A 20,744-nucleotide genomic window follows, 5' to 3' on the forward strand; every position below is an offset into this window, starting at 1 on the left:
CCCTCATGGTCCTGCGGGACTTTATTTAACAGAATTTAGTTGTTTAGTAAACCAAATGTAGTCAGAAAAATTTTGCAATGTTTTATTATTTAATACCTACTGTATTTCAGTTATCATTATTTACTTGTGTGACTGCCAATGTAATTATAAATCCGAAACCACCTAAAACTTTTAACACACTCGCTAACACTGTCATATATCACAAGCCAATATGTTTTCTTTTTTTGGTCACCCTTACCAAGAATTGCATGTCACCATACTGATGTCCTTAACAGATCAATTTATTGTTAACAATCACTGTTTTGGTATAGCGTACTTCAGCAAATGGAGTAAAGAAAACACAGATTAAAATAAGGTCTAGCTAACAATCGCAATAAAAAGAAATAAATAGAAAATAATCTGATTAAGGTCTAGTAATTCCATGTTCATATGAATACATAACATCTACAGTATAAGTTAATAAATTGAAGCTACTGTATAAATACATCACCAGCATGCACAATATTGTATTATGGAGAATATTGGAGCAGTTATCATCTTACACTGAAGAAACAGTATAATAGGCAAGTGCATTTCTTGACCAATAAGAAACTGAAGACAAAGTAAATCCACAATTCTCAAATCTGCTTTTAGAGCTTCCACTTAACATTGCATGTGCTCTGCCCAAAAATTATGTAGTTCACTAATCGACTCTGTGGTTCCAGGTGCCATTTCAGAGATCCTACTGATTGTTATGAAGATAGCATAATTGGAGAATAAGGGTGGACTCATGATAATTTCCCATCACTACATTTTTTTTTAAGAGGTTCAATTTCCATTTTTATCTTTCTATCTGAATTTCTTCAAATCAAATCGTTTCCTCCAAACATAAGGCGCCAATAGAAGTTGTTATAGTAACGACAATACTGACAATAAGAATTAGGTGTCCAAAAACAGTTAATTTATTTAATAAAGCACATCAGCACATGAGAGGGACAAGCTGCACTAAGTTTACTTTATGAATTTGTATTTTTAGTTACAGTATGACTGTGTGACTGAGCTGGACACACACCTGACACAAAGCAAAACAAAAACATATTTTTCTTAAATGTTATCTTCGATAACAGAGACAACCTGCTTTTCACTCGACGATCGTAGTGTGGTGCAACTAAAGATGCCACGTTGGTACGTTTGAAGTTACGCAATGAAGTTGGACACCCCTAAAAGCCCCGTCTTCATCTCTGTAACCCGTCTGCTCTCTCACTCACTCTCTCTTTCTCTCTCTCTCTCTCTGTCTTTCTCTCTCTTGCTAAGCAAGGCCGTGACATTCAAGGTTACTCTAATTTTCGTGTTGCTCAAGCATTGAACTCAATTTCTGAATGCTCCGCCCCTCAATGAATACAATAAGACACCTCAGCTTCATTTGCGCGATGAGACCAGTCTCTGCCAGTGTGAAGGCATCTTTACCCAATGGTCACACTGTTATGAATGACATACCTCTTGCTTCTAAGTGGTATTTTGGCAAATGCTGCAGAGGCTATCAAGGAGGGGGTTTTCATTCTTTTTTTTTTTTTTTTAATTGTATGTTATTTCTCAAACTAAAATCGTCTTCCCTCCTCCTACTTTTTTCACTTTTAATTTGTGGAAAAATAAAGAACAGCAGCCACGTTAGTACCATCGGCTAAATTGGCCGCCGATGTTCCACTGCCCCCTCCCCCTTCCCCTTTTTTTAAATTTCTAAGAACTTTTTTACTATTATTATTATTTTGTCATCATTTGTGAGCGCGCGTGTTGTGTTGTTTTGGCAGAATGAGGTTTTGGACTCTTTAGTTGTTGCCCTCTCCTCCCTCGTCGTCCTGCTGGTCGCTCGTCCACAGCGTCAAGTTGTCTCGTAGCAGCTGCATGATGAGAGTGGAGTCTTTGTAGGAGTCCTCGTTGAGGGTGTCCAGCTCGGCGATGGCGTCGTCGAAGGCGGTCTTGGCCAGGTGGCATGCCTGCTCCGGGGCGTTCTGGATCTCATAGTAGAAGACGGAGTAGTTGAGAGCCAGGCCCAGGCGGATGGGGTGGGTGGGCTGCATGTGCTCCTTGCTGATCTCATGGGCCTCGCTGTAGGACTTCTCGGAGGACTCCACCACTGAGGCTCGCTTCTCCCCCGTGGCCACCTCGGCCAGGTAACGGTAGTAGTCGCCCTTCATCTTCAGGTAGAACACTTTGCTCTCGTGCTGCGTCTCGTTGCAGTTCTTGATCAGGAAGTTGTCGAGGAGGTTGAGCACGTCCTGGCAGACAGCCTCCAGCTCCTTCTCGATCTTTTCCCGGTAGGCCCGCACCATCTCGATCTTCTTCTCATTACCGTCGGCCGACGTCTTCTGCTCAATGCTGGAGATGACGCGCCAGGATGAACGCCTTGCCCCAACCACATTCTTATAGGCTACAGAGAGCAGGTTCCTCTCCTCATTGGATAGTGCTTCATTCAGCTCTGTGACCTGAGGAGGAGAGAAAAAGAAAAATATACACGTATTAGCATCTGTTTATTTAAAAAGTAGAAGCAATAGTAGTAGAACCAGAGATATCGTCTTTTTTTCCACACATTTTTCTTCCTTGTCAAAACCTGGCACCTACATTACCCACAATGCAACTCGACCATCAACAGTTGGGGTTGGAGATTCTGTTTTTTTATACTAGTTACGGCTAATATAGCCTTGATTTGCTAGCTTCAAGTAGAGATGAAGAGCTGGCTACAGAGGTCTGGTAACCTCACTTCTTTCTAACCCATCCCATCAAAGTTCACTTCAGCTCCAACTGACACTGACTCGAGTGACATCACTTGAGGCGAGTCATCAGATTTCACACAGCTCCCTCTGGAGCCACAAAAGGCTTTATACATCTTTTCACATATGCAGTAGTTCTCCACATGAAAAACTGTAAAAACAAACAACAACAAAAAAGGTGGATTTTCCCTTTAATTTACTGATTTACATTCAAATTCAACAACTGACAATATGTTAACATTTTAACAGTCAAACTACAGCAATCACAAGAATATAAACAACATCGGGGAAAGAAGGACAAAAGGTTCAGATCTGCAAATGGTCACAGATGGCTCCGGACAAACTCGACTACACCCGAGGCATAGGCCACTGCATCCAGCAGGGTGAGCCACTCCTCCAGCACCCTGACATCACCCTCTGAGCTGACTGCTGATTGGCTGTCCTCAGCTCTGAAAGCTTGTTTTGTTGTGTTTTGACAGGCCTGTGTCTGGCTGAAGGATTTAATCCTTTATACCCCACTGGGACTGTGCAGCAGAGGCATCTTTACAGACCTTTTCTCAGTATAAAGCCTGTTGTTACTTTCTTTTTCAGCACTGAATTCTGTTCCATGAGCATATCAAAGCAGGGGGCCCCGGCCGATCACGTGGAACAGCTCTTCACAATGCCTTTACTGAAGGCAATATCGGTCAACATAAAACTACATTCTGGCTTTAAAACTGATGGGATTGTGCTGGTATTACTTTAATTAAATTAAGAAAAACAAGCTTACTTGATTAAGATTAAGCTGCTTTGCTTTTTACTGTAATGCCGTAGAAACAACAAAAATGATAAAGTGACTGCTGAAAAAACATCTGTTAGTTGGATTTAAGCATTTGTTCACAAGACACACTTTGTAAACTATGTAATGTAAATGTTAATCTATGTTATAGATGCCTGCTCCTAACTTAGTGTTGGTATTACTGGTATTACATTCATTCGTCATTTATAAATTCAGCAACATTTGGCTTGACCTGACATTAATCCAGTACCCAAAATGAATTTAAGCACTTTCCATTGACAAGAACATTAGAATTGCTTCCATTTTAGTCCATATTCATTCATCCTCTTTGAGGCTGTATTTAGACACAGCAGTGCTTTAGCTAACTGTTAACATTAGCCCTAAACACAGTCATTAAGTATCAGACAAATTAACAAATGTTGACCTGTTGATGGTGTAAGATTTAAGTTCAAGGGATCACTAAAGTTACAATTAATCCTGCAGAGACCATGAACGTCATTCAATAGTTAAAGTCAACCTCATGGGGGTGCTGGAGGTAAAGCCAGCGGATCGCCAAAGTCATTAGGATCCATCCTCTGGGGACCATGAATGTCTGTTGTTTGTTTCATTGCAGCTGAACATGTTTTGCTATTTGGGTGTATTATCTTATTTGTCTTCCCCCAACCACCAATGTGGGGCTGCCCTCTGTTGCCACAGTTTTGAAGTATTCTAATGGATCACATTTAATGAACCTAATAGAGACATTTCAAAGACATGACCAGCCCTGACTCTGTTTCCCATCATTCAATTGGTAGAGTGCTTCCAGAATCCTCGACACATTAGCTTAGCATCAGTGTCTTGCTCAAGGACGCTGACAAAGGAAAGCTTAAACCTGTGACCTTTGAGGTGTACCGCAGTCAGCATGAGCTAGCAGCTGTGTCACTCTGCTTTAGCCTGCCTGCAGAAGCACAGAGGAGCTGCTAATCCACTTTCCCGGTTGTTACTACAGACTCTACTGATGCAAACCTATGACTAATCATGTGTTCATCTGATAAACTCCTCATAAGTCCTTCCATACACCTCCACCCACCTTTCACTGTGATTCTTTGCTCTTAGTAAGAAAGCAACAGTTCTATTCAACAGACCTGACCATCCTTCTTCAATAAGATTACTTCAACTGTAAAAGGGAGGGAGTGGAGGGCAAAGAGCAATCTGATGATGCAATCTCCTGTTACCATGGCGACTGCAAAATCTGCTTTGTTTGTGAGAGCCATACTCTCTCTGCTGGAGACACTGGCCACAAGCTGCTAATGGCAAGGATGCTGACATGGCTGATGGTATGGAGAGAGCTGCAGCACTGTGGGTGGGGATAGCCATTTCATATCTCACACCTTTCAGCCACAATGGGAGTCGGCTTGAGCGATGTCATTTTTATGGCTTGGTACAGGACACAAATGATTCAAAGGCAAACAGCCCGCACATGAAACATGCAAGAACCACAAGCAACCTCTTCACTGAAATCACATTTCTAGTGGCATGTAGGGCCTGAGGATGGTTGGTCTGTCTGTCCATCCATATTTTGAGTGCTACAGTCAAATACTCATATAATTTAGTGCAGACATTCATGTTACCCAAAGGATGATTCTAGGGCCCTATGATTTCCACAATGTGGAAAACATGGACAGAATCGCAGAATTTGATAATAAAAATGGAATCAACTGTAAAATGCATCATGGAACATCATGGAATTTGCCAAAATGTGTCAGCAATTTATAAAATCAAAGTTTTCCCTGCAGCACCTGAGCATTTTTTCATAGTGCCTAAGCCAAATGAACAGAAAAAAAAACTATGTTGAGAGTCTCTAATGCGTTTTGGTATCATTTACGGCAGCTGCTGCAGCTCATGCTGCAGCTTCTGTCCTCTGATGTCTGAGGGCAGGGATCTGCAGTAAAACCCGGAGCGGACTTTGAGTTGTCTTTCTTTTATGTTTGTGAAACTGGATTGAACTGAAGTGATTTGGGTTTGTGGGGAAAACAAAATAGAGTCTTTACCGTGTGGATTGAACTCTTGACTGTGTATTGACTGTGGGACGAGTTACACACTCACACACACACACAAACGTTGCTTTGCTTGCTTGATTTAATACATCTATTCAAAACTGAATTGAGTCTTGGTCCATTTGCACTACTGGTTTTTGGTGACGTGTATTTCATGGCTACTTGCTATTTGCTTTATTGTTTTGTATGGTTTGACAGAGCTATTTTCTATTCTATAGTTATTATTTGTCATCTCTGACTGGCACTCCTCTTCATTTAAACGTGTCAAACCCGCTACAACACACACAGGCACACACACTCAGGGTGATGAGGCTAAATCATCCAAAAAACTTTAACTTTAATTTTTGATCATTATTTTTTATGGCACACGGTGCGAACAGTCACATTTCAGACCATAGTGTTTATATCTTTTTCACTTCTTCAAAAATAAAACAGAATCTGGAAAAAATGAAAACAGATATCATAGGGCCTTAGATGATTCCAATATTTTTAGTAATCATTTGGTAACTCTATCATCAGTCAAATATTTTCACTTGTACATAGAAAATATCAAAATCTAACAGTCTTATTGCCATGAAATTTATTGAGCATATTCATGCTGCCCAGAGGATTAACATTAGCATGCTAAATCTGACCTGTTTAGATTAAAACATAAAAGAGGTCTTAATAATTAATATTAATATGGTCGACATATCTGTCCTGACACTTTATATTTCACAGAAAAAAAACACACTAAAGCTCAAATTACAAAACTGTATGCAAATAACACTAAATTACCAAATAGCGACAATTGGCTCAGCATAAGCAGATATTTCCCTCTCATTGTAAACTACATGAATACTACTCATTCTGAAACATGTATTTCTCCAGGTATGCAAATACCTGTTAAGGTTTACCTGTAAGTTTATTTTATCTTGTGGCCAATTAAACTTAGTGATGGAATTACAAACAGCTGGTGCAACCCAGTCCAAAGGAATCAAAATCTAAAAGGCAGATTACCATGAAACGTACTAAGAACCATCAATGCCCCACAGTATCAGGCATAAATGACCACTTTCCTCAGGCATCACCCCAAGACCAAATGATTGGTCCAACTTGGCCTAAAAGGTAACTAATGGCCAGACTGCAATAAAATCTACTTTAACGCCCCTGAGAGGAAGCATCCTTGAATTTGGTTATTTTTTCCTACCTTATGAGTGAGGCTCTATCAGCTAAACCATCAGAATGCTTCTCGTTCCTTATTTTGCATTGTAATGGACAGTGCAGCCTCCAGAGGGCCACAAGCATGCCTGTAGACTTTTCTGATTGTTCACTAAGGAGTGGCTCTATACAAGACATTGTAAATTTTACAACCCTCATAAATAAAACAACCTCTGTGCTGGAAGAGTATGAAGAAAGGCAAACAATAAAATGACATCCGTTATGTAATGAGCCCACTTACAAGCAAAGAAAAAAGTCACCGTGCACACACCATTAGACATTCCTGAAGCATAGCGCCGGCCTCAGCTCTATACTGCTCTACGCCTCAGCCCATTAAATTGCAATTAGCGTGAACGAGGATCTGACCTATAGCAAATGCAACCAGTAGAACGGGTCAGCACTGGAGCAACAGAGAGGTCAGAAAAACAAGGCCTAAACAACCCGTCTGTAAAAACATGGCTGCCTTTGTTTCAGAAGGCTGCAGGGTGAGCAGAAAGCCCTGACGGAAGCTGCGGTGCAGGGATGACAATAGGGCTCTGTCTACCCATAAAGCTCATCAATCGCGCCTGCTCTCTCGTGACTCATCCTTACACAAGGCAGTCAAACTTCCAAACAACTGAGTGTTAATACAAACAAAGGCCAGGAAGGACAATCAATAACTTCCTCTTTGACAGCTCTCCGCATGGCCATTAATATCCACAGGAGAGACACAGTAAGAGGGGAGAGTGAGAGGATATGTTGGGCCTAAGTAGAGGCTGCGTTAGAACTGAATGTCCGCCGCCTTACATTTCCATTTACTGGAATACAACTCACATAATGAAAGCTTGCCACGGTCCCACAGCTCCCCATTTTTCTCCCTGCTCCACGCTTTCCTTCTGTCTTTTCCTTTGCTCATTTGCTCTCACTCCCCGCTCCCCACTCCCTCACTCCTAATCTGATGTGACAACCCCCGTGCCGACCCTCTTTCAGGCAGCAGAGCACAAAGGCGCTGTGGACTACCTGACGTCACTGGCGGTGTGAATAGGGCTAGCTGGTTTAGCCACAAAGAGCACCGTGCAAAGAAAAGGGGGATGCAAGTGAGGCTGTGTGTGTGTGTGTGTGTGTGTGTGTGTGTGTGTGTGTGTGTGTGTGTGTGTGTGTGTGTGTGTGTGTGTGTGTGTGTGTGTGTGCGTGTGTGTCTTAGTAATGGTGTTGGAGAGGGAGCTTCAAGTAGCTCTTTGTTGCCACATATGACTGTAGTTTTTCTTGGATTATAGGTGATGTGCGTATCCAAAAATAAAACACATAAAGGGGTTTATCACTCAAAAGGAGTGACAAAGATTTGTAGACCAAATTAAGCTACTGGGCTGGTATAAAGAGAGCTCTCTGCAAAGAAAGGAAACAATACAATGTGACCAAAAGTAAAAGTAGAAGCTAATCCCTGCTACATGTTGGCACGTGTACCAAATATTACTGTGAGTAATGACTTTAAAACAATAAAATGGGTGTACAAGCCCAAATCTTTTCCTGTTTAGTTGCAGCAACGTCAGATGTGTTTTCTGCCTCAGAGGTCAGAGGTGAGTTATGATAGTTATGACAGCACAGAAAAATGACAGATCTGACTGGATATAATAACATTACTAAGTCGCTTTAGACAACTAGGACCACATGACAACTTTGGGTTTTCTTATAATTCTTCATTTCCAAATCATAGTCAGCAGCAGGATTGACTTGTGGCAGAGACCTGCTTATAGTATACAGTACATGACGGGTAAAAAATAATATTTATATGGGTAAAAATGAATGTACAGGAACACGGGTGCTGCATCGATTCACAAATACTTTTCCAAGAACGCAACTCTCAAACCACTCAAATGAGAGGTCAAAGAGGCCATAACCCAGTTGGCTGTAAAATTTGTATTTTTTTTTTGTATATACTAATTTAAACAACGTGATCAGATATCTGTTTAGCCTAAGGCTGTTGACAAATTGCACAAATTAAAGTGAAGCACAAAATGAGTGCCTATGTGTTTCCTTACGGGTTCGACTTGGACCACAGGACTTATATTAATGGGTTGGGGTGGGTCTGGATTTGATTTAGAGATAATTGCGGGTAAAGGGTCGGATCTGGTATGGAGCTTTGCGGGTGCGGGTTTGCACAATTGGACCCATGCAGGACTCTAACTTGTAGTATTACTAACAATCCGAGTACTGAGAGTATTGGGTAATTGCACTACTAATACTTTTATAAGCCTGTCTGAGGGACACAGGCTGACATTTCACTCTTATAGTTTTACGGTTGGTGCATCTTCTAGGTGCCCAAATCACTCTTTTCATACTTTGCAGGTCTGTAATAACCCTGCAAACTCATTCAGGGACATGATATCCCAGACAAATAACCCTCATCATGATGCCGAAGCAATAAAGCAACAACTTCAACCGTTCTTTTATAAACATGAAATGTAGCCTCAAGTGATATTTCACTCTATGAAGTAAGAGGAAGAAACACAGTAAACACAAGAACATAACCATGATTAAAATAGGAAAGACACTAAAAAAAAATCTTATTTGCCAGCTAGAAAGGTCTGCAGATGTAGTCGTCAGTAAAGCCTGAAATTCTTGAAACTCATTGTAAGGATGGTAGTACGGTGTCCTCATTTGCCCCATTGTCAAAATCCTCGCTGACCATCTTGGTTTTACGTGGAAAGTATTGAAAAGAAAAACCAAAGAACCCTCTCACCCTCCCTCTTCCCATCAGTTGAACTCACTTCATGCTGCTTGTCTGTATGAATTTCGCCTAATGAAGGTCTGAGGACCAAAACGTCATGTTAGTTCTTAGGGTTTTCTTTTTGAATCAAGAGTTTTTGATCCCACGCACCTGTCACTAAGATTTTATAGTGTGCAAGAATTTGTTTTTGAAATTACAACCTGGAAAGGATGCTACCAAGCCATGTTAACTGTCACATCGACATACTCGTTCACTGTCTTACTCAAGGAATCGAACACTGAGGAGCAATCATGTCAATTATTATTTGACACTTAATAACAACTGGCTGACGAGCTGGGCTTTAACACTTTGCAAAAGTAACAGTGCGAGTGACATGCGAGCTCTAACACCCAGATTGACATAATACATGGATTCACTAAGCTCCTACATCCAAATCTGTAATCAACTCTTATCTCTCCTCTCTCTTTCCTATTAGCATAGAGCAGTATATAAAACATTCAAGTAGCACCTTCTACTTATTAGACGGCACTGACCGTTGCTTTCGCGGGTTAAAATGACAAACATTTCCAGCTGCATGTCATATAGGCCGCTACTAACTAATTCTATGAGTAACTCGACAACAGGCCAAAATTAAATATGTCTGTTGAGTGCTTTCTGCAAGCTGCAAGAACGCTTGCGAGGGAAGACACTGCGCTCTGTACAATAGCGAGTAAAACCGAGTGTTTTTGTAGTTCCAACAAACCCACAGAGTGACAAGTCATCTCAAGTGAAACGATGGAGCTTGGCGCGTCCTGGTAGACTACTGGTACGCCACATACCCGCAATGTCCGTGGTTCATTTCCAGCGGCGGATCTTTGTTGCATGTCATTCCCTGCCTCTCTCTCTCTCTCTCTCTCTCTCCCCTTGTTTCCTGTCATCTCTAAACTGTCGCTGTCCAACGGAGGCATAAAATTTAAATGATCGAGCTGATCGCGTCACATCTATTTCAGGAGTCGCATTCTCCCACTTAAGCTTTCAATCATACCATATCAATAATTGAAGCTTACTAATGTGATACGTTTTGAACCAGGACCCTCTAGTATTTGGATAAAGTAGCTGTGAAAAATAAGGTGTGCCAAATTTAGGGAGGCAGATACATATTTAATCATCACTGCATGCATTCTGCTGCTACGTATGTATAGAATGATTTTTTACTTTGTATTCTATACAATCACAAAAATGTCTTTCAGGATCCTAAGTTCTATCTTATCTCATTTCCTGCTTGTATCTTGGGTGTGCCCTATCTTAATAAGGACATCCCTACTTGTGCCTAATTTAGTGAAATTCTCCAGAATTACATTTTAACTGTGGGTGGTATTTGTTGAGTAATGTGCTTGTAAGACTACTATCCTAAAAGCAGACATCAGTCTGTACATGTTGTCCACTCTGCTCTAAGAGGACGTCTGCAGAACCCAAGAAAAAGGAAGGAAAAGGAGCTACTGTATATAAATGCTCTCTATACATTTTTTAGCTGTTCTTCCTTTTTTAAACTGTACCACAAGTGCAGCTTAGAGTAGATGTGTCTATGTGATACTTTATAATGCAGTTTAATATAATGCATTACAGTGCAGGTAGTCCTTGACGGTGAGTCAGCATCACATCAGCAAATGAATTATGCTTCAAGATAATAAAGTACCGTTACTGTAACTCAGAGTAACGTCACTCATTGTAACTCTGCACATACTGCTGTAGATGTAAGAATGGCTCCTACAGTAGATGTTGTGATATGAACCTGATAAGTGTGTGTAGGTGGCTAACGTGTGTGACTCACCACTGAGTCAAAACTCATTAGGGGCCATCCTGAAATGTCCTGGGATGACTGGTCACATTCGTCATTGGATTCAGGTTTAGCAGTATGTTCACACCTCAGAAATACAGAAGTTTGATGCTTCCTGTGCTAAAAACTCCAAGTTGATGAGGATGATGATGAACTAGAAAACTGGTAATGGGGACTGAGAGAAGACAGACATTTTCTGGGGCTATAACCCCATTTCCTAGTTTAGCACACTGATTGTAGCACTTATTATCTAAAACGAAGCTCATCAAAGGTGTCAAATTCACATCATGCCATATTTTGAGTCTATAAAATCTAATTTATTCCTGCGTACCTTATTAAAAAAATGAGAATGTGGCGTAATATCCAAACAGTTGCAGTGGCATCTCATGTCCTTTGCAGTCCAAATTACATTCATACATGATGGATTACACATTTAATTCTTTTTTACTGTTTTTCTATCCCACACCCACCTTCTCCCACAAGATTTCAAACCATTACCGCCTCACCCGAAGATGAAGCGGTGAGAACTGAGTGTGGATAAAACACACTATGGATCAAGTCCATGTTTCACCATGCAGTGACAGCGCTTTTGTTTACAGATCAGATGTGGGTGGCGATTTTAATAAACGTTATTGACCTTTCAGTGAAATCTATGTAACCATCTACACGAGAAACTGAAATGTTACTGAGACGTCCAATGCCAACAGCCACACCCGCAACATTTGTGTCATGTCCTGCAGGACCTGAGCATATTGCTTTTATGTTTCAAACCCAGTGTTTCAACAAATTAATATCTGTTTTTACATCTCATCAGGCTTGTATGTTGTTTATCTGTTAGGTATCTTAAAATGATTGAAATGAAGGCAGTTGGATAATTAGCTGGGATTTACAGACATGTAGATGATTTTAAAGCACTGTTTCTTTTATCCAACACTTGTATAGTCAATACATATGAAAAGTAGATACAATGTATGGAGCAGTGCAGTACAATGCATCTGTTAATGCATTGAATGGACTTCCATGAGAGAATAATGCATTCAGTCCATTAAGTGTGATCGCAGCCTTGGCTGTCTGTGCCATGCACTTCCTAAGACAAAGGAGTAAGCTCTCCGACAGGGTGTGTGTGTGTGTGTGTGTGTGTGTGTGTGTGCGTGTTTAACTAATTCAAAATGCTGGAGTCAAATCTGCAAATCATACTGGCTAATGCTACACTGATGTGGAAATGAACAGTAGAGATAGTAAAGATTCCCATGTTTATGACATTCAAGCGTTCGCGTCATCTGATAATTTAATACGAGTTGTATGACTGCAGTGTGATGGTTGCATGAGGGTTAAAAATACTGTGCGATGACCATGTGGCACTGTATCCTCTAACTTTGGGTTTGATCGAATAGTATCTACAGTATATTTGTATGACTTTAAGGCTTTCAGAAAAATCTGCGATTCTCAGTTGTTATTACAACTTGGTTGTTCGTGTGAATGATATTTACAAGTCAGAAACTGGTAATCACAGTAACCCCGAGGCCAAATTAGGGAATGTTATTAGAGGAAATTAGGCAATAGTAGTGAAACAGCTGAGTTATTTGGTTTGGTTTTATGATGGGACAGCACTGTATGAACTACAGAGCAGGACAAAAACTGTGTCTTGGCTGCTTTTGCTGGGACTTAAGATGTAATACCTCTTTCAGACCAGCACCATGAAATGGATTAAACCCACATCTGTGGTTGGCTGAATGGGCATCCTGCATCATCCAAAATGGTTTCTTGATCCTCCTCCCAACCTGAGCAGAACATGAGCTGGACACTACCCACTTTTGATGAACAGGCAGAGTATGTCAGCTAATATTATTCTGAACATTTGTGCATGATTCGGATAGTTTAAAAAAAGACACGGGGAGAGGAAGACTGAAAGTGAAACTACACCATCATTGTGTGCTTACTTTCTGTAATTCTGTGGTTTAGCAGACATTCGTACAGAGTTCAGTTGCAGACTGAAGTCTCTGTGAGCAGTGACGCTCAGGGATTAACCTGTGAAAGCAATCCCATATGAATCAGGTCAAACACAGGTTGAACACCGGTTCAATACAGTGCAACATACCTGGGAGTGTATGAGAGGGGTATGAGCTTTGTGTGGCTCGGGAGGAGTCAAACATTTGATTTAGCTGCCTCTAAAGCTTTAAGGAATAACCTGACATTTAGTTTGGTTTTTTTCCTCTTCACTGAACACTTCTCTCCTTGTGGGAATAATAAATAGTTCAAGGTTTTCCCAAAAATGGCAGGTTATGCTTTTTCTATTCCGCAAACCAAGAAGCTGCGAGTCGCAGGCTACACTGACAAGGGGAAAAAATTAGAAAGCTAAAATTCAAAATGTCAAAGTATCCTTTTAACATATTCTCTGCAAGCATTGGTATACTGTGTATGCCTCCGCTTTGTCTCTACAAGTTGATTTTCATGGTGAATGAAAGGAAAACAATGGCTGCCCTACAAGGCAGAAAAACACAATCAGCTTTAGACAATGAACCTTTTACTTTATGAAAAGGTTGAGGCAGCGTGCCCATGCAGATACCATGATGTAATAGTTAATTAGATATACATGCTACAGTATAACACCGAGATCTTCCTACATGAATATTTAGAAATAACATATAACTGCACAACCTTACAAAGCAAACATGCAAATTCCTCATCAGCAGTGCACTCTAACAGAACGGCTTTTGTTATATATACTGGTTTAAAATACAGTAGCTCAGTTCAGAGTACTACTGTATACTGTGCAGTACAGGTCTTTGCAACAAATGACTGCAAACACTAACAACGAGAGGATGAGGAAACCGATGAGTCAGGAAATATTAGATCCCAAGCAATGGACCGTATTTTAAGATGCGTGATTCTGATAACATGTGCAGGCGTTAGCTTTGAGAGTTAATGGGGCGTGTGTCAAATAGACAATGGTGCAAATCAGTTTTGTGAGGGCATCATCGTGTTAGACAGTATTTGGGAGTCTGATGTTTGAGTTGCTAGGAGATTTATTAATAATAATTTCTTGTATTGTGGAAGCTATTGTGGAAGGTTCTGAGCACAAATTGTATTTTTTTTGTCAATGTCTTTGGCCTTTAACGTCTCTTTTGAATAAAATATAATCAGGAGAATTTACTGAACAACTTAAAAACTCACTTTCGGTTCACATGGTTTTTTTTTTCATCTAGAAGTCCAGGGTTTAAATTTCATTTTTTTTCTGACTCTTAGTTCAAGGCTAATAAAACCAGAAAATATTTTGCAGGCAACTGGGTCTTGCATCACTCGCAGCTGTCCCCGACAGACAGAAAGAGGACAAGCAGAATATAAGGCTGCTCTCAAATCTGTGATGTCACACATAGCTCCTGAAGATGAATTGGGAGAAACACGGGAGAGCTGATAATGACTCTATGCAGGAACATTTATTGTTGAGAAGAGTACAGTGTTTTTAATTTTTTTTTTAATGCAGACAAATAAAATAGGACTAGATTACTGTCACTGAATATAAAACCTTGCTTTTTTATCTCTAGCTCACAAATAAAAGACAAAGCTGTCCCAGATAAAAAAAGATAACTTGATGATTTCACTTTGTCCCTGATGTATTCTTTAAGAAATGAGGAACATTATTGATGCTGTAAAAAACATAGCTGATGGTGAGACATGCTGTTCTGGTATCGACTGTAATCTTATAAAGGCACTGTGTGAAAATACAGCACTAACAGCAGCCCGTCGACATTATCGCTCATTCTGGTTGGACCTAGTTCCTGAATCTTTGTCTGTGATCCGAGCGATTTGGTTCGGTTGCCACCGGGCGGTTACCATGTCTGCAGTGGCAAGGGATTCCCCTCAGATGATGGGCGAGGCAGCAGACACACCCCGCTGCCCAGTGCTGCAGAGAGACTGGCTGGGTGAGGGGCAGCTCTCTCTGACTCGGCATAAATGGGAAGGGGTGGAGCCGGGGCCCCTTGTGGCATTATCACTACAGTGAGTGGCCTTTAAACACGCCGACACCTTACTTGTTGACTTTTGGAGTGCGGAAAAAGTAGCTTCCACTAATCCTGCTTTCACCACCATTAGACACGACTGCTGCCCTGCTCACGTGCTGAAGACTGGCCTTGTTAACAAAAGCAAACAGATGTCACCCTTAGACAAAATCTGGCCCAATTCTATGCTCATTTTTAGAGGAATATTATAGAAATATGGCACCAAAACTACTAGTATCTGATTATAAAAGTAAAATAGATAGTAAAGGCTTCTATAGCATCACTAGGAGTCACTATGAGTAACCACGTACACAGTATGAACCCCTGCATGGACATTGTAGCCATTCTCTTGAATAAAGCAGAGTGGGCCTCCTCACAGCTCCACATTCCTTCACCTCTCCTGACAAACTGCCCTTTCCTCTATGATTTTTGTTGTCCTGATAGTTGTGATATTGTGAGATGCACCTTTTGTGAAGCTGTGGTGAAAAGCAGCACTAGTGAAATGGTGCACTACGGGTGGGCCTGTGCTGCATCTTGGCAGATGCTGCGGCACGCCTCTGTGTGGGAACCAGGACGCAGGGATGCGGTTGCTACACAGCATCGATTAACACAGCAGTCCGCCATGCTACAGTTTGTAAGGGGGTAAAAAAAAAAAAACCCCACCATTTGCTGCAATATGACATCTACGGAGCTTTCTGGAAAGCTGTCCGTCCACCAACACCCACGTCTGAAAGGTGAACGCTTCGTATGTTGTGCGCTGCTTCTGCGCAAATCGATTGCGATCAACCTTCAGCCAACATTGCTGCTTCCCCAATGCGCCAAACGCGAGGACACTACCTGGTTGTTCCTCCTCATCAAGCTAAAGAAAACTGGTTATTTCACACTCAATCGATGCCTCATTATTTCGTGCTCAGCATCATGCAAACCGGAACACGACCATCAGCGCAGCCTACGATGTCCCCTCTCATCATCATGGTACCACCTATCTCGTCCTCTGCTGCTCAGTATGCGCATCTTTCGACGTGAACATTTTTAACACTCTTTCATTACGATGCAGACACATAATTAAACCAAGTCTTGTCGCTGTCAGGGGGGCTGTTTGTGTGCTTTATTTGCCCGGTTCCTCTCACTGCCTGGCAGTTCAGAAAGGAGCCAGGCGAAAGGCACCGCCCCAAGATCAAACAGTCCGCATTTCAGACAGCCAAACCCGCCGCAGCACACCCGAACACCACCGGCTGATTCACCGCAAATTAGAGATTCACAGTCCAATCTCAGACTATCAAAACTATTAACCGACACACATCTGACATGTATGGAAACGAATGAAATGTGAACCTAGGCTTTACAGGCCTTGCAGTCCTGTTCAAAATGATGTTGCCCAAATCGTATTATAACAGTATTTTATCACGCTCACAATTATGCATTTCTCATGAATGTGGTCTTTAATCATAAGTTTCATACACCAACTTTATGTGGCTTATTCGGTTAAGTCAAAAAGCCTGTATGTGCTCTGACTAACACACAGGCTCAGTCCCTTGTCTGCGTATTACTGCCCCAAATGCTATAATAGCTCGCTCTCTCACACACACACACATACCCACACACACATATCGATAAGGTTATTGATAATAAAACTGGTCCCAAAGAAAAAAAGGTCATTACAGAGGAAGCTTTACTTACCGATTTCATGGCAGCTGCCATATCATCATACCTCTCTGCCTGCTCGGCCAGCCTGGCTTTCTGCACCAGTTGCTCGCGGTCTACCATTGTTAAATGTGTGTGTGTTGCTGTCCTATGTGTCCCGAGCTAAAAATCGTAATGTGAATGTGTTAATGCGGAGTAACGGTAGCGGCTCCTCTCGCTGCAGCTGCTGCCTGCTGTCTGTGTGCCTGCCGACGGGACACCCCTCCCCCTCCGAGCACTTTCCCTCGGTTGTGTCACCACCCCAAAAAGGCGTGTCTTCACCGAGTGATGTAACGACCCTGGCAGCCCGCAGAGCTGGACGGTGTAGCCTATTGCCCTGCAGGGTTTGGACTTCAAATGTCAAAGGAAAAGGGGTATATTTTACTATAATACGGCTGTGATATGTCACCATACAAATACATATGCCACTCACTCACATGCTAAATGCAAAGCTTGACTACCAAACAGGGCAAGGGGGCAACTATCCTGGACCCCCAGACCACCAGGGCCCCCCAAAGGCCCAGCTTTCACTGCGTTGCTTTGTCATGATACACTTTAAAGGTCCTCACTAGAAATGTTTCAAGATACATAAAAATATTACTGCTTTGAATAATGATTTGTGTCTGACATGGTTTTACCACCAGGTAGAGTTCATTTACCTAATTAAAATCCATAAAATGACATCTACCCTTTCTCTTACGTTGAGAAATCCAGATTCTATGAATACACAAACATATTTCATTTCAAAAGTTGAACTGCTGGACACAAGATGCCTCGTACTTCACTGTAAAGTCCATTCTCAGTGTTTGCACTCGAGGTTTCAAATATCCATGTCCCACTTGTGTAGGTATCACATTGGACCATGTTTGGCCCAAATTAGTTGTGATGTCACAAATCCTGCTCCTATGTACATGTCTTAAACTAAGGTGAGCTCCAGCAGATGAATGTGAAAGCCGTAGACTGTAAAAAATATGCACGTAGTCACCGTGACGTCACCCATTGGTTTGCGAACTGCCATTTTGAAGCCTCAAATGTAGCGATTTGACCATCGCCATCTTGGATTTGGCCGTGGCCATGTTTGATTTTTGGAGCCAGAAGTGTCCATATTTGGACGAGAGGGTTGAACTGATCATAGCGCTAGCTGCTAACGTGGTTAGCACTGTGCATTTACAATCTATGGTTAACAGTGATAATACTAATGCTAATGCTAATTTTCACTAGCAAAAAACAGGCCTAAAAATGTACTCACCAGAAAAACTGATCATACGACTCATTGATGGATCTTTTATTACAACCAAACACTGAACAATACAGTTTTTAGGCGACCACAATGTTACAATTAACTTCAGTGAACTGAAAACACACTGTGAAATAGCAGCAGCTACGCCTATACTCAACGGTTACGTTACGTAAGCAATGTTATTGCCGTGGTAGCTACTTGTCAGTCACAACGTAGCCACACCCCAAAGCATACCCTGCTTTATCATCAAATTTAAATTAAATGGGACCAAAATTTACAAAACGAACATCATGCTGTATTGAAGAAGATTTGAAACTAGCGATTGAGACCATAAACTTATTAGGAAACAGTTTACTGAGGTAATAAATCAAGAGAGAAGTAGGTTCATTTTCTCATAGACTTCCATACATTCAGGCTTCTTTTTGCAGTCAGTGGAGTCTCCCCCTGCTGGCCATTAGAGAGAATGCAGGTTTTTAGCACTTAAGCATTGGCTTCATTTTTCAGCCCTGGAGGTTGCCGCTTGTCTTCGAATGTCAAACTCTGTTCACACATCATTCTGTGCAGTGAAGCTCAAACATCCAAGAGAAGTAACAATAAGCAAAACACATCTTTGACTATATGGCAATGTATTACAAATAGCACAATATCAGCTGATATGATAATGGCCTCATGATAAGTCCTGCTTTATTACCTGATCTTCAATCTTGAATTGAGTCTAACTTTAAAACCTCCACTATTTCAACTGATATTTTTCTTACATGATTGATAATCTTTAATCAATATGTCTTTAATCAGATTACCACCAAGCAAACCTCCAGGATAGGAATACTACGCACAGTGCACATAGAGGGGGCTCTACAGATCATTTCTGCCCAGGGGCCGTCCACCACGTTTATCCGGACATGGCCTAGTGATGCCATGTCCAACCTGTACTGAAATAAGATTATACAGTTTAACACAAGATAATGTTCTACGTACTAAATAATACGTTTTGTAATAGTGAACAGTAGAGGCCATATATCACAGTGATTGCAGGGGATCCCTGTGAGCACTGCAAGTCCTGTCGCTTCTTGCTTAGAAGGTAGTGACACACACGCAAACTATAGGACAACAGTATGCTGTGACAGGTAATATTTAAAAAGTATACACATTTCATATATAAGTTTTATAATAAGGAGTATAGTCAGTGAAACAATTTTCTGTTTCCACGTGTGATTGGCTGAGTCATTCTCAAAGCAAAGCACAGAGCAGCTCATATTTTATGTTTGACACTCCTGCAACTGTCGCTTGGCAGAAGAAATGCGAGCCAATTATCATTTAAAAGCTAAAGATAATTGTAGCTTTAAAACATCTAAACAGTTTGCAAGTTCTAGTGCTGTTTTTCAAGATATCAATATATAATAACTCCTTAAGAATATATGCATTGAATACTGTTTGTTTTTACATAATATGTTTGTGAAACTACTCTTGTAAACATGTTAATATATCTGGTGATAGTAGTGACTGTTGGTATGAAGCACCATATTGTAACTGAAATGCTGATTCATTTTATCATGAGTCATCCAATACAAACACGCCCTCTTAGGCCATTCTGTTTCCTTGTCCCTGTAGACACTGGATGCTTCTGAGATTGATCAATCAGCTCCACTTTTACTAATGAGCCTGGCAGATTATGGGAAGCCTTTTCAGCTTCTTTTTTCTGCTTACAGTACTCACAATAGGTGCACAGATATCTGCAGCTAATTTATGAGTCAAAATGTCACCTTAAACAATGTAGCTTCAGTCATATTTTACTAATACAAAATGCTAATTTAAAATATTAATTTAATCTCTAATCCAATTAAGATTAAGGTTACTTTTGCCATCAAACTGTATTACAGATATCTACACTTTAGGTTTGACTATCTGAAATGCACATGTCAAATACCTCCATGTAAGTAGTGACTTGTCATAACTCCAATTCAAGATACTATATCTCAAGCTTCATTCTGATTGTAATCAAACATACAGTATATTTAGCTAATTTAAGAGAATTAGATTATGATTATTATTATTATATCTAAAAGTACAATAGTTTACCACAATAATTTAAAACAGTATGTTATAATTTGTGCATGTCTTGAATTGAAGTTGAACTAAAATATAGAAACTTTGTATTTCAATTTTGCTTCAACCAAAGCTGATTAACCCCTTGTGTGTGTGTATGTATACATATACACACATACATACAAGAGGTACATACATAAAAAAAATATATGTATGTGTGTGTGTGTGTGTGTGTGTGTGTGTGTGTGTATGTATATATATATATGTATATATGTGTGTGTGTGTGTGTGTGTATATGTGTGTATATGTATGTATGTATATACATACACATACATATATATATATATATATATATATATATATATATATATATATATATATATATATATATATATATATAATGTGTATATATATATATATATACATATATATATATATGTATATATATATGTATATATACACACACACACACACACACACACACACACACACA

The 20,744-nt window shown here is 40.6% G+C and overlaps 1 protein-coding gene across 1 annotated transcript; it reads right to left on the bottom strand.

Annotated features, from left to right (window-relative positions):
• Positions 1-263: 263 nt before the first annotated feature.
• On the bottom strand, positions 264-17,214 carry ywhag1 (3-monooxygenase/tryptophan 5-monooxygenase activation protein, gamma polypeptide 1). Its single transcript, XM_067607489.1, has 2 exons — positions 16,963-17,214; positions 264-2,462 (listed from the first exon to the last, which is right to left on the bottom strand). Exons 1-2 carry the CDS (start codon positions 17,047-17,049, stop codon positions 1,806-1,808), a joined length of 744 nt encoding a protein of 247 aa, XP_067463590.1. The 5' UTR covers positions 17,050-17,214; the 3' UTR covers positions 264-1,805.
• Positions 17,215-20,744: the final 3,530 nt, after the last annotated feature.

The sequence above is a fragment of the Thunnus thynnus genome, chromosome 13 (assembly GCF_963924715.1).
Source record: "Thunnus thynnus chromosome 13, fThuThy2.1, whole genome shotgun sequence".
Lineage (NCBI taxonomy): Eukaryota > Metazoa > Chordata > Actinopteri > Scombriformes > Scombridae > Thunnus > Thunnus thynnus.

Excerpts from the sequence above, each read along its gene's own strand:
- ywhag1 (XM_067607489.1), bottom strand. The coding sequence starts at position 17,049 with ATGGTAGACCGCGAGCAACTGGTGCAGAAAGCCAGGCTGGCCGAGCAG. Across the intron at positions 2,463-16,962 it reads TGGCAGCTGCCATGAAATCG|GTCACAGAGCTGAATGAAGC; the intron begins GTAAGTAAAGCT and ends TCTCCTCCTCAG.